The sequence below is a fragment of the Cyrtonyx montezumae genome, unplaced genomic scaffold, assembly GCF_038088225.1.
Source record: "Cyrtonyx montezumae isolate F1298 unplaced genomic scaffold, pur_monq_1.0 scaffold_8, whole genome shotgun sequence".
NCBI lineage: Eukaryota > Metazoa > Chordata > Aves > Galliformes > Odontophoridae > Cyrtonyx > Cyrtonyx montezumae.
The window spans coordinates 29,293,668-29,307,758 of record NW_027072089.1 but is presented as its reverse complement, the minus strand read 5'-3'; the positions used below and the strand labels follow the sequence as shown (position 1 = coordinate 29,307,758).

At 36.9% G+C, this 14,091-nt stretch overlaps 1 protein-coding gene across 4 annotated transcripts in view; it reads right to left on the bottom strand.

Annotated features, from left to right (window-relative positions):
• Positions 1–406: 406 nt before the first annotated feature.
• JPH1 (junctophilin 1) overlaps positions 407–14,091 on the bottom strand; it is an 82,897-nt gene continuing 69,212 nt past the window's right edge. The window contains exons 4-6 of one of the 4 annotated variants that reach the window (XM_065753085.1): positions 11,083–11,747; positions 2,924–3,019; positions 407–1,083 (exon numbers count right to left, since the gene is read on the bottom strand). In XM_065753085.1, the coding sequence (XP_065609157.1) occupies positions 2,939–3,019; positions 11,083–11,747 (746 nt within the window). In that variant the 3' untranslated portion in view covers positions 407–1,083; positions 2,924–2,938. Of the gene's footprint in view, positions 1,084–1,883; positions 2,818–2,923; positions 3,020–11,082; positions 11,748–14,091 lie in introns of those variants that run through there. The other 3 variants (XM_065753082.1, XM_065753083.1, XM_065753084.1) reach the window with 3 other exon arrangements.

Genomic DNA, 14,091 nt, shown 5'->3' with positions numbered 1-14,091 from the left:
GAAAGTAAAATTCTGAGTTCATTAACTAATTCACCAAATGTGGTGTCCTTAAGGCAGCTGTAGTGGTGAATTTTCCCTATGTAAAATATTGGATTCTAGTTATTCACATCAATTGTGAACTAATGAAGACCTTGAGAAGGAGGGAAATGTAAAAAGGCATTCGCTTACAAGGACAGCTCAGGAAACTTGCCTTGTTTCCTTTTTTTTTTTTCTTTTTTCTTTTTAATGTATGTTTTAAAACATTTCCTATAACGCTTTTGTTGAAAGCAGTAATTTTAAATGGGTCAAGACTTCACTTACTTTCCCAGTGCATTTCTCGTTTGTTTAGTTTGTTTGAAAGGTGTTTTTTTTTCTGGAGAGCGACAAAAGTCACCTGCGAACAGGAAGAACCACTCTGAAACTCTACTAATAACCAACTTATTTTTATTAGAGCAAATACAGTTGTGAAAACTGTACATTATACATTTTGGGTCAAGAATTATAAATAAACTCATAGATAAAGAGTTCATTCTTTGACAGCAAGAAACTTTAAATAGACAAAATGACATTATTAAGTACATTGGCAGGCCTCGTTGTGCTGTCCAAAATGTAGTGTACAGTATAACAACCAATTATAAATAGCCTTTCATGTAAAATACAGCTGTGCACATTTTAGAAAAATACCAACAATTTGTTTGAGCTTTGTTTTAAAAAAGCTTTATAAATCATACATATTTATAAATGGTACTAACATGCTTACTTAAATTTATAAACATTTTTATAAGCTTTGTTACTCATTATTTCCAGAGCATAAAGTATTTTAAATAAACATTTAATAGGAATTAAATATGTCAGTTACAAAATTACCTCTCCACGTAAGGAGACAGGGGGTGATTTCACTGTTGGATGAACACTTTGTCCATTCTGTCAAGGCTCACATAGTAACTTTTAAAACTTTTGATCTTATTTAAAAATTACCTTCCTAAATTTAAAACACAATTTTGACTCTTTAAAAAATAAATATACAAGTTTTATTTTCATTTGCTCTCTTTCTGCTTTCTTCTTTATCCACACTGGTCAAAACACAGGATTCTCAACATACTTCTGTAAAAAACACCACGGTGTTACTGCCCTGCTGGGAGCCGCTCCGCTGCGCGATGTTCAGTCCGCACCTACTTTAATATGCCGCATCAAAAGATAGCTAATGTACTTTGAAGAATGTCGCCCATTACACCATGCAAACACTTATAGAGTTTACAAACAGATTCAAAAACTATATTGTATGAAATATCGCCTAACAGAGATAAAATAAACCGTAATACAAGCCCTTTGCTTTTTGCAGCTTTAAAAGTTTCTTTCCAAATGATCACACCACGTATTTTCAGCAACTAAGCATGCTTTTGGTTAATATAGGGTACAGTAATTACAGTATAATGGCACATAAAAGAAACATGATCACATCATTGTAACGAAGGGCTGTGAAGCTACTCAAGACAAACTTTCCAAACAAAAAAAATTTGAGAATTTTTTAATGCTGAGGTAAAATTATAGATGGACTTTGAAGACACTGAAGGCATCAAATCGATAAACGATCACTTAACGTGTCTAAATGCTCTACCTGAATGTATTCAACACAAAACTAGTGTTCAAAAATCACGATAATTCATTATGAGCATTAGCTAGCTTAACTGTCACTGGCATTAATGAGCACTCAGACAAGACTTCATTTTAAATGCTGGCAAAACACTTCAGTGCTGAAACGTAATAATTCAAATCACTAATTATCACAGCACCAGAATTAAAAATAAAAATAAAAATTCAACATGCAAACCCTGCATCTCGTCTTTCTTGCGTTATTCTGGTATTTCATTTCCAGCTTAGCATGTGCTGGTATCGACTTCAGATTGTTTTTTTTTTTTTATTAGAAAGAATTTTGCTTGCTACTGGCATAAGCGTTTGAGCACTTTTAGGAAGATATCAATTTTTGCAGTTATGGTATATTGCTTCCTAAACCTTCAAGTTAATAGACGCTTCAGATTCAGGAAAATGAATTTAAGAATTACATCTTCAGATTAGAGAAAGGTTTTATCTTCTGCTTCTGCCTCTAGGCAGAACTGGTAGCGCTCTCCAGGTTGGACTACACACTATGTTACGGCTATACATCAAATCTCATAAACAACGAATGAACAGAATCATGCACAGGCAAATGAAATTCAATCTCCCAGAACACTGTGGGAGATGTTAAAAGCAGCAGGTAATGGAATAAGACTGGTGACTGATGCTGCTAACTATTTCTTCTAATGAGATAGGAGTGAACGCTGGAATCACTTCCACAGCAACAGAATCCTCTGACCACATTCCTCTGGCAGTCGTTTTCCCATCTCCCCACTAAAACATCAGACGGTAAAATAGTAAGGCAGCTGTTAGCTTCCATCAACAAAAAGTGCAGCTCCGTACATTTCCAGTTTAGTCACACTCTGCTGGAACAGATGGAGAAGCCAACGCACTTCACTGGTGGGGCTGCTTCAGCAGATTATTTTGTTTGTTTTCCGACATGGCTGCTTGCTTCAGCTTTCAGAGGACCCCAGAGCCACAAACCATCAGCAGACAAACTGATCTGGGCCCCTGGCTGAATTTTCCAAGTTTCATCTCTCTTGCGTCCCATCATCCTAACGCCAAGCCTCCTTCCCTGTGTCTGAGTATGCCTGGTGCCATTTAAAAGGCTGATGACACAACTGCAGAGAACTGTGGGCTAACACCACTAGTTGTCATGACTTCACTGAAGGGTCAAAACAGTTACATAATTAAATAACTATGTTGAATCACATTCAGGCATAGCTAAAATTAAAGTAGGAAACATTAAAAGTATGCAAATATATTCAATCTTTATAATTTGAGGTGGGGTGGATGTGGTGATTGTATATGGAAACAAGACCTTGCTTACCTTTCCTAATTCCAATCAAGTTAGAAAATGGACAAAAAGAATGGCTAGACCAATATTCAACAGCATTACCAGGGCAATCATGACTGAGTTAGGGCCCTGAAAATAAACAAAGAGAACAAAATTAACCACAGAATCATAGAATCATTAAGGCTGGAAAAAAAACACTAAGATCATCCAGCGAACCGTCGACCTATCACCACCATGTCCTCTAAAGCACATCTCCAGGAATGCAATCTTTCACATAAGTCCTTTCCAACCTAATGTATCCATGAATCTATGAATCTATAGTGCACAGCAACAAGCAGGATCTGACTTTGAACTGAAACTTTGCACTGAAAGATTATCTAAATATTAAAAGCACCGTCTCTGCTTGTGAAATGTAGCCTTGGTTAAACTCTTCTTTTCTAGTGACCTAAATATCATCTGTGTGAAAATGAACTGGATAAATAAAGGTAAGTATATTATTACACTGCTCTTAATCACACTGAAAATAACTGTCTGACAAATATGACTGTACAAACAAATGTAAACAAAGCCATAAACACAAAAATGGTACCAGCTTAAAATAAAATGAAATAAGGAAGTCAAACTTGAAGTCAGAGCACCGCTCTTCATCCGTACAACGGTTCCTCCTCTGATGCCAACCCACTTCAAGACAGAAGCAGGGTTTTGCACAATGATGTGTTGTATCAAAATAACACCTCTTTAGATAACCAAAGGGAAAACAAATATTAATACTACTCCTCTAAAATCCCTAGCAATGTATTCATTACAGACAAAAAAAAATTTCAACCTGCAATACTAAAAACTTGTTCTGATCTACTTTGAAACTTGGTCGTAAATCCTTACCTTACAGAACTATTTAGTGAACATGGATGCTTTCTGATAAACAACATAAAATAAGGAATTCAACAGATGGAGTTCCTGAATTTTTCCGTTCTTCTGTTAATCTATTTTCTCATGAATCTGTATGTGCTAAGATGTGCATTTAGTGCAAGTAGAAACAGAAAAGACTTTTGCTCAGACAATAATTTCCTAAATCACAAATAGCCCATCAAAAACTCTCTCCAGAAAGCTGAACGACTTAAGGATCACAGCTTTCCAGAAGAATGAATTAATTTTATTAGAAATTAGACTTTTTTTTTTTACTTTTCACAAGAAGCATGCCTTGAGAGGTTCATTATGCTTTATGGCAATGGCAACATCACCAATACCATTTCTGGAATAATAAGCTATAAGAAATTACTATTAAAAATTTGCTGCAGCAGTGTTAACTAGGAAGCTACTGAACATTATTAGTGCCATCAGTATATGCATACTCTCATCCTGAAACAGTCACTTAAACATCTACTAGAACATACTTTTACACAGCAGGTATGATAACAGGCTAAGTGCGGACTGCTAAGTTCTTGAATAAGCCACAAAACATGTTTTGTCAAGCAATGCTTGACTATTGGGGGAGGCTCACTCTAATTAGCACTTCTGTCCCTACAGGTCATGAGATTCCCCTTGCACCTCTTCATCACCTGTACATATGTCAAGGAACTAGGTGCTGAAGTTCAACCGGTGCCTGTGACCATCAGGATGCTCCTTAAATCTTGCCACAGGGAAATTGTATTAGTAGCAACATTAGCCTTTTGCCTAGTGGCAGAATGTCAAAAACATTCAGTAGGAAACTGAAGACCAGGGTTTAGGGTTACCTTAACCAGAGGGACTTTGAATATCCAGTTCCTATTTACCAGTGGTATGTTTTAACCATTGGGTCACAGAACAGAAGAGGAACCACGTTCCCTACTTCCTACTGGAAGTGAGCCACTATGCACCAAAGAATGTGAGAAACTTGGTGATGGAGAACAAGCATAAAACATGTAAGCATGACTCCAGGGATGGCCACATTTCTAATCAGAGGATTGTAAGCAGCCTAACTGTGTTTATGTGCAACTTGAGCTGCATTTCTTCTTTGTCTTTCTAGCACCGTCGTAACTGGGCTAGTTGTGATTCATTTGTGCTTTCCTACTGCAAAGGAAATCCAAATTCCCACCAATTCTTTCAGAACTGATGACTCCTACCAACTACATTTGGAAACTGTGAGGTTTATACAAGAAAGTTGTATCGGAAGAATTTAATCAACAAAACTTGTTTTACATGAAATGAAAGCCAATTTCAGAATCTCTCAGATTGGCAGTCCTGAGTGCTAATGTAAACACCCTCAGTGTGAGTGACATTTTCTTCCAAAGAAATCCCATAATCTCTTTATGACTAACAAGAGTAATACAAACACGTTATTGCTACATCTCTGCCCATGAGGAGTGTGATTACACCATGATTTGTGCTCAGATTTGAAATTGGCATCTGTAGGGATTCAGTTTGACCAAAGCCACGTCAATAGATTCCTTATAGTTCAGCCTCCAACCTAAAACTGCACAGAAATTGCGAGGAATAGTGAAGGAAATCAATTATCATTAAAATTCTCTGGGATTTGGGTGACTAATACTTGGCACATTTTAAAACAAAATCCACTGAAATCAAGTTGCTTTTATTCCTACTGAAGACCTACCAGGAGTTCAAGTAGCCAGGAACTTATTCATTACCTAAAATATACCCTGAAACAGAACTCTGATATCTGCAAGACAGTTCTTGACTGGATGCTAAGTTGGGACTGCAGCTCAAAAAGCAATGCAGTATCATTAGTCTTAAGAAATTAAGTTTGGTGGAGGAAGAAGGGAGTTCTCTATGGACACATCCGTCAGGTTACATGGGCTTAATAATCTCACTATAGTAACATTGGACAAATTAGGCCAAAAAAAACTATAGACCATGGTCTGAAACAAGAAATCTCACCTATAGAGACAGAAGAAAGCAACACTTTAAGAACTTGGTTGTTGATTTTATATGAAGATCAACAAAAAATGTGAAATGTATTTATAATAATCTATTGAGACTATGCTTTACAGAAATAAATCTCATCTCCTTCAGCCTGCTCTGTGTATTTTCTTGTCTAATAACTAAGACTTTGAATCAAAAGCAGTTTCCCGATGAACTAAAAAATGATTAAACAATATTTGTACAGCCTAGGGTTATCATGCAGTTAACTACTACCTGTTCTTTAGACACCTACGAAATAAACATTTAATGCTTCAAGGCAAATCCCATAAATAAGACTCTGATGTCCTGCAGAGGCTTAAAATAGCAAAAGCCAAAATTAGTCTGAAGAGTCCAAGAGTGACTAGCACAGGTGCAATAAAGTAACTACAGCAGAAAACCTTCAGTCCTGCTGAAAAACTGCCCCTCTACTTCTACTACATTAGATACTTACGCAGTTAAAAATACAGTCATACGATTAGGTTTCATTTTGGGGAGGGAAGAAAGTTATTTTCCTAAAACAGAGAGCCAGGAAGTGTTAAGACTAGTCTACTAATCCCATTGCATTATGAATATCTATTATATTTAGCATAAAGTTCTTGCTCAGAGTTGTTTTAGGATCAGGCAAATAGAGGTCTATTTTCCTAACATCACGGTAGTTATATCCCTTACTAACCACGCTAAGCGAACAAGGAGATGGAAGTAGAAACACACAGGGTAACGTTCAGCTAAATGTAATTATTTTAAATAAAGATAAAAACCAGACTAAGCAGTCCGTGGGGCTGAAAAATCTTGACGTACGATACTAATAACTGGGAATATCATGCTTAGAACATTGGTGCCTCTGCTTGCACCTGACCTAAGACACCATGGGACGTGTCAGACAAATCAAATTCATAAGCAGGCAATACAATAACAGGGTTTTTTTTTGCAATTCAGTCCTATTTGTTACTCAAATCCAAGGCTATTTCAAATCACCTCACACTCAAGGTGAGGTAGGAGCATGCAAGCTGATAGTGGGGCTAGAGGCTTCTAACAAGCAATCAGAAACAACCGTACTGGTTTGCCATTAAGTCCTGATGGAATCTCTATAGCATTTTCTTTACATAATATAACTTGAAGGGTCCTAATACTTGGTGAAAAAAGGATGATTTACCTCCCATTTACTAGTATCAATGCCTAAAATCTGGCAATTATTTTGGAATAGCTGATGAACAGTGATGCTGGCATCATGTTTTAATGCATGTTTTTTACCTTGATTAGACTGTGATACAGTCCTATTGCTCTTTCACAGAAGCTCTGGAATGGTTATAACTTTGATTTTTGAACAGCAGAAAATAAGAATACAGAGAAATACATTTATGTATTTAAAGTGCATTGTGGGTATAAGTATGTGCTGATATTATTCAAGTAAGTCAGTCAGAAATAGGGATACCTAGAGAATCAGCACTATAACTGATTTACTGCACAAATGGTTTTCAATAACATTCTTAAAGATGTAACAGATTCATAGAAAATATGAACCATGAATTTTATTAACAAAATGACTACTACAGACTTTGCTGTAAATAAAATTCTTAATCCAAATCAGTGCACATGGACATCTTAAAGGTCCGTGTTTCACTCAGATGTGAGAAACAGCTCTGGCTTAGATACATGGAAAGAAGAACTAAAAATTATATGTCCTGTATCTATGTTCTTAATGCACTCTCACTCTCACTGGAAACCTGGAAAAAGCACAGCACGATTTCATACAGCACTTTCAGGTAATCTAATGAAAATGCTCGATACATGTTATATATGCCATTTTATACACCCAAGTCATGCTTCCTCATTCCTTTCCTGGGAGTGAGAGTTTGTTTCTATTTCCTAACAAATATATTTTTAAACTTTAGTGGAAGATCTAATGCAGGTGTGCAATTTCAAATCACAGCAATTTGTCAGAGTGAATATAAAGCAATTGTAACTGCTGAATAAAACAAAATGATTCTCTAATGCAGCACTAGAATTCTTAAGTATCTTAACATTCAGAACTATCTGGGATAAAGAGAAGTACTCTAATCAGTTATTTTTTCCAGCAATTTTTCACTTCTAGGAAAGGTATTCTACAGAGTCAAATTTATAGGCACGGGTGGAAAATATCTTTGAAAAACATAAATACTTCTTGAGACTTCTTGTTATATCAATTATTATCTCCTAAGCTCTACATTCTCTCCTTACTGACATGCTGACAGTAAGAGTAATGTAATTAGTGTCCTCCAAATGAAGCAGAGGGCTGTAATATCAGTAAACAGTAGTTAACGTGTTATACCTGATTATTCTTCCATCTTTCCTGATAACAAGCTGTAAGTTCACAGTCCTCATCCTGATTATTCTAGATGGTCAATAAACAGCTGTTCAGGTGTGCTGCTTGGTTTCATAATGTGAAAACTCCCTCGGCTCCAAACCATGATTTGATAGGGATGCAATGTAAGAAAAATAAGGACTGCTTCTAGCCCCTTATTTTCAAGAGAGCTGAAGAAAATATTCCAATTTAGGCAGAAATTCTGTGTATGCCCACTAAACATTTATGAGCCTGACAGCTTTGTATTACCCTAGATAGGAGTCATATCTGTGAGATTTGAAAGGTTAAAGGGCTGATATGAGCTGTAATACAGATTTGCAGATTACAAAACCACTGTGAACATCTAGTTTGATCTGCACATAACAGAATATAAGCTTCTTGCTAAACTAAAGGACATAATTTTGGCAAAATGTTCTTTGCTGAACTACTCAGTGAGGACTGATGAAAACGAACGGTACATTTAATTAATCTCATTAATAGAAATTTGAAATAAGACTTTACATCTGTCTAGCTTCAACTTTCAGCTGCTCGTTCTTTAAAATTTTATTGTGAACTATTTTAGGATGTATATACTTACAAAATGTGATTTAATGTGCCAAACAGATTTTCTGCCTTAAATCTTTCATTGTAATATGTTTTAATCACTCTTGCTGCTCTTCATGGGACTTTCTCTTAATTTTTTTTTTTCATTTTAAATCTCTGATTTATGAATACTGTATTTTGTTTCAGGAGTGGTTGCACGAGTGCCAAAACCAGATAAAACGGACTCTCATGTGCTCTTGCTTAATCTTTCCTGTTGATAAATCTAAGGATTATATTAACGCTTTTGACCATCAGCAGACTGAGAGATCATGCTCAGTTGCCCCTCCTGGTCCTGACCTACCAGCCTCTCCCAGCTCCCATCCTGTATGGTCAGGCTCTACCAACTGCCTTTCAGCGTATGAGCTTACATTTCGCCATACTGCAGGTGATAATTATACTTGCACCTTTGCTATCTGGTGATCTGGATCAGTTTGTACTGGTGATCTGCTGTTTTCATTATTTATCAGGTTCCTAGCTTCCATGCCTTCTGCAAACTTCATGGGCAACACATTTATGCTCTCTTCCATACCACCAGTAAGCATGTTAATAAACAGTGCAGCAGAATTAATCCTAGAACAATCTCATCAGAATAATATCAAATTATGGTATTTTCCAATTACTATTTAATAAACATTGGTCAGCCTTTTAAAATGATATTAGTGTGACATTTAGCCCGTGCATTACACTGGCTTCCTTGTCAGAATAAGTAACTGCAAAAGCAAATCAAGGGACCTTCCTTATTGAGGACATCGTTCCTCTGCCTCTTGAAGATGTCAAGCTTGTCTGACAAGATCTTTTACAACACATGTTGGTTGGAAATTCTTTCACCTTTTAATTTTGAAATTATTTACTAATGAAATCTGGTGCAACTCAACTGTCCTGCTTCAGCTCAGAACCAGACTAACAGGATCTCTTAATCGAGCCATTCAGTTTATCCTATCTTAATAAGGACACACTGGTCTTTTTTTTTTTTCTTTTTTTTTTTTCAGGAATACAAAAAACTGATTCAGAGAAGCAATGCTTATTAACACAGAAACAATATTATCATTATCTAGACCACCTCATTTGCTACAGGTTAACTTCAGAATCTACAGCTAACACATTCTTGAGTTTCTCTTGGCCATAAACAATTTCACAATCGTCACATCTTAACAGGAAATAGAAAAGCTTATTAGTAATTACTTCTTCTCAGCTTAACTACTAATAACTCCATTATTTCTATACAATGACATTCAGTTTCATAGAAATCTGAATTATAGCATTAAATTTTCTTTCATTTTCTGACAAAGAAAAATGCTCAGTTTTTCATACCACATTAAAACCTTAGTCTGGTTGGAAGTAGTACATATTCTGTCACAAAACTGCCTGTTTTCAGAGCTACAAAGAAGGAAAAAGAAGGAATGTCTGGTCTGGATTTGATGGTAGGGTAGCATCCCACCTCCAACAGTAATTAACAGCACCTTTACAGAATGAGTTCAGAGCAAGTATGTACAGGGACACTTCCCAAATACCCTCCTGTCTCCAATGACTTGTTGCTCAAAAACTTTCCAAGCTCTAGAAGTAGTATCCTTGTACTAATAACGCTCAATGGACTTTTCCTTAAACACCTCTGTCACCCATGAAGCCCATAAAAGCTTCTGGCAGTGTTTTGTTTGTTATGTTCTTTGGCCTGAAGCTCTGAAAATTCAACACATGCTGCTGCATCATTTTAATTGAATGCCAAATAATTTGCCACTACAATTGGCTTTCAAAATGACCTTTACTTGAGAATATGAGCAGAGCTCCTGTGTTGATACCATTTACATTAAAATGTACTGAGAGTAACTGCAAGTTATACAACTCCTGATGAGGATCATCAATTCATTCCTCTGGCACTTGAAGAAATGATGGAAAAAAAAATCTTAAATTTCATTTTTTACAATATTTTTGTAAGAAGATAGAGGAAATGCAGTAGCTTCTACATCATGATAAGAGATTATCTGTGCAGCTTTTCTAGTACTGCCAATTATCCACTAAGATACATCAAATATTGTTTTGAAGAAAAAACACAGAAAGATATTTATATTTGCAAATATGTACCTACACACACACACAAAACATGCAAGTAAATACACACTGATAAAGCTTTAGGCATAAACAATGCCCTGCATTAGGGATTTATATTTTAAAAAGCTTGTCTGCATCTGGCTGTATCAACTGTCCCTTTCCAATTTGAAGGACTGGAATGTGTGCACTGCATTTCACTCTTGTATAGCACACTGTACCCATAGAAAGATTTGACAGAAGTCTGAGCTTTTCCTGTCTTTAGGCTGCAAAATTCAGCAGTAAGAGATAAAAAGGCAATGAAGGTGGAAAGCTTGCTTGTACTCACCGAGCTGTTTACTACTTCTTTTTCCACAGCTGAACGTGACTCCTTATTAGCTGGATTCTTTGGTGCAGCAAATTCTGGTTTCTTAATTTTTGTGTCAGGTTTGTTCTCTTTGGCATCTGGCTTGCCCCCAGATCTAGCGGGGCTTGGCTTCTGTGAGTGTGGTAACTGTGCAACTGTTGATGGCAATGGGTTGACGTATTCATCATCTTCTTCCCCGAGATCCTGTGGAAGCACTGTTGGATTCATTTTTACATAATAACCATGGTAGTGATCATGCAGCTCCCCATTCTCGGTGCTGATGGGATTGTGATGGGCTGAAAGCTTTGACTGGTGTTTCACAGCTACTTCATCCTTTATTGGTGCTTTTGAATATAAAGGCTTGTTAATCGTGGGTGTTATGTTCTCGGTGGCTAAAAGCCTTTTTTCTTGATTGAGTTTTGCCCCAGAAGTGGAGTTTTGCTTTTTCTGATGTTTTGATGGAGAAGGCTCAGAAGTAAGAGAAGGACTCTGCCTTGGGCTTGCTTCTGGGGTTCGAGGTGGTGTAGTACCTTTTCGATAAAAGTGAGGTGACTCTTTTGGGGTAGGTGGTTTTTCCTGAACTTTGTCTTCAGATTTTTCTTTTACTTCCACTCCTTCTTGAAATTTTTGCTTGATATAATCAGGGCCTGGAAAATAGAGTAAGAAAAATATTATGGTTAAAACAAAAATACGGCTTCACAGTAAAAGTATTGCCTTGGAATGTCAGACTGGAAGGCCCTGCTAAAATACTGGGGCTAGGGGAGTGTTATGCAAATATTCACTGATTCAACTGACTCACTAGTTGGAGTTACTGTACTTCCTGGTAATGGTTAGAAATCCTTACTGATTCAGTTAAAACACCTTACACCTTCAGCTTTGCAAAGGGCCATAGGATAAAAATAATCTCCATGAAGTCCAAGGGGCTGAAGACGGATTTACCTTAAACCTCTTTCTCTTTCTTTTTCTTTTCTTTTCTTTCTTCTTCTTATTTTTTATTTTCTGATAACTATGCTTTGGTTAATTACTTTCACCTATTTAACTTTGACCCTTAAGCTGATAGTATTTGTTTGACATGGAAGTATTTAACATTTAGAATGAAATCTCTCTTCTGCCCTTACAACCTACATGAAATAGAGCTTTAATGCTTGGATCACTTATTTTTCCATTTGTGTGCACGTCAGCTTGTCTTATACACATATACACATACACTGAACTCTCACATGCTGGTTTTGCCTTCCTGAACAAATCACTTACCACGTGAAAACCCAAGTTAACACTTATAGTGGGTAATACAGTTCTGAGATGCTTTGCTCCAGGTTTGTCTGTTTTGATAAAAATAAAATTGCTGTTAACCTGTCTGTGTAGTGGACAACAGACAACAACTTCTAAATTTCTTCCCAGAGGCCACATCCCAGATCTGGGATCAAATCCCATTAGAAGTCAGAAGCTGGGGAACTCTCTTAACAAAGAACTACAACTATCTTTCTGTATATTCAGAACAGCTTCTGTCAAATACAGTGCAACTATTTTTCTGCTTCTACCTTTGCTAGTATGCCTACTTTTCTTTGAAATCTTTATCTTTTGTAAGCGAGGCTTATTTGTTTTCCATGTCAAAGAAATTTTGTGCCCAGGGAAGAATGCCTGCACACATTTTTCTCCTTTGAATTTCTAGGAGACTCTAGCTGTGCTCGGCAGATACGGTGTTTTAACAGATGCCAGAACACATGCATCACTACACAGAGCCAAGATGAGATGAAGGAACAAAGAGTAGCATGAAGTTTTCGGAAGTTATGAATCATCTGGTAAGTAAGCAAGCACTGCTGAGAATGAGAATTACTTGGCATGGAACTGCTTTTGAGCATGAGAATCACAAGGATTTCAGTATCTTTGAAAACCAGGGGTAAAAACAGGGAGTTGTTGAAAAAGAATAGACAAGTCATGATTTGTTCTCAAATGGTATTTGAAGGGGACTCTTTGAGAAAGTAAGCCTGCATTTTGCAATCTTCTGATAAAAGATGAAAGCAGCAGAACACAAATTAAGTCACCATATATCAAGTCAGTTACAGTCACAACTCACAAGCTTTCTATCTTTGATGAGATGTATAAGTTAGTGCTGAGGTCTGTAATGTACGCAAACTTCAGTTTTCTCAGGAGATAAAACTAGAGATATAAAGAAGAAAGGGTACATACACGAGCTCTGCCTAACACTTAAGCCCAAGCCACAGAACTGTTAATTTGCAATAACTATTTAGTACAGACACCTACACCTACATTCATGTTAGATTCCTCCCTCTAGCTACTAAGACGAAAGCACCCCAGACTGGAACACCCTCTCTTCAGCTTTACAGTGTTACTCAAGTGGCACCCAAACTGATCTGGCACGTTCCCCCTTTATAACACTGCTGCATCTCTACTTCTGATCCGCCCAGAAAATTCACATCCTGGGACAGCTCACCACTACCCAATATATGTAAAGATCTGACATCTGTTAATATATCACAGTGCTTGGACTGACAGTACTCCGTTAAGAAACACATCTGACTCTCCCAGATGTCAGTCTTCTCCATGACTTCCTATGATTTATAAGAACCTTCCAAAGTTGGACAGAGGATTCTCCTCCTGTGACCTCTAGACTATACTGGAATTTCTAGAACAAGTAGGGAACCAGGTCGTGGCTGTCTGTATCTCCATTCAGAGTGAAAAACAAAAAACTAAATCAAACCAAATCAAAATCTTTACCTGAAACTCTCCAAGGAAGTTAACTGTTAACAGGCTCAAAGTGATACATTTTTACTGAGTATTTGACAGTATTTTATGCTAAGTGACACTGAGCTCAACTAAATGAGGATGTAGCCTCTGCATCAAAATTAATTCTCAGAGAGTTTGAACAGGCATGGAAAAATTGCCTCAGTGTAACAAAGCAACCACCCTCCCACCTCCAAACCCTTCAACACATCACATATCGCTATTAGAGAATCATCGCTTGCCTCC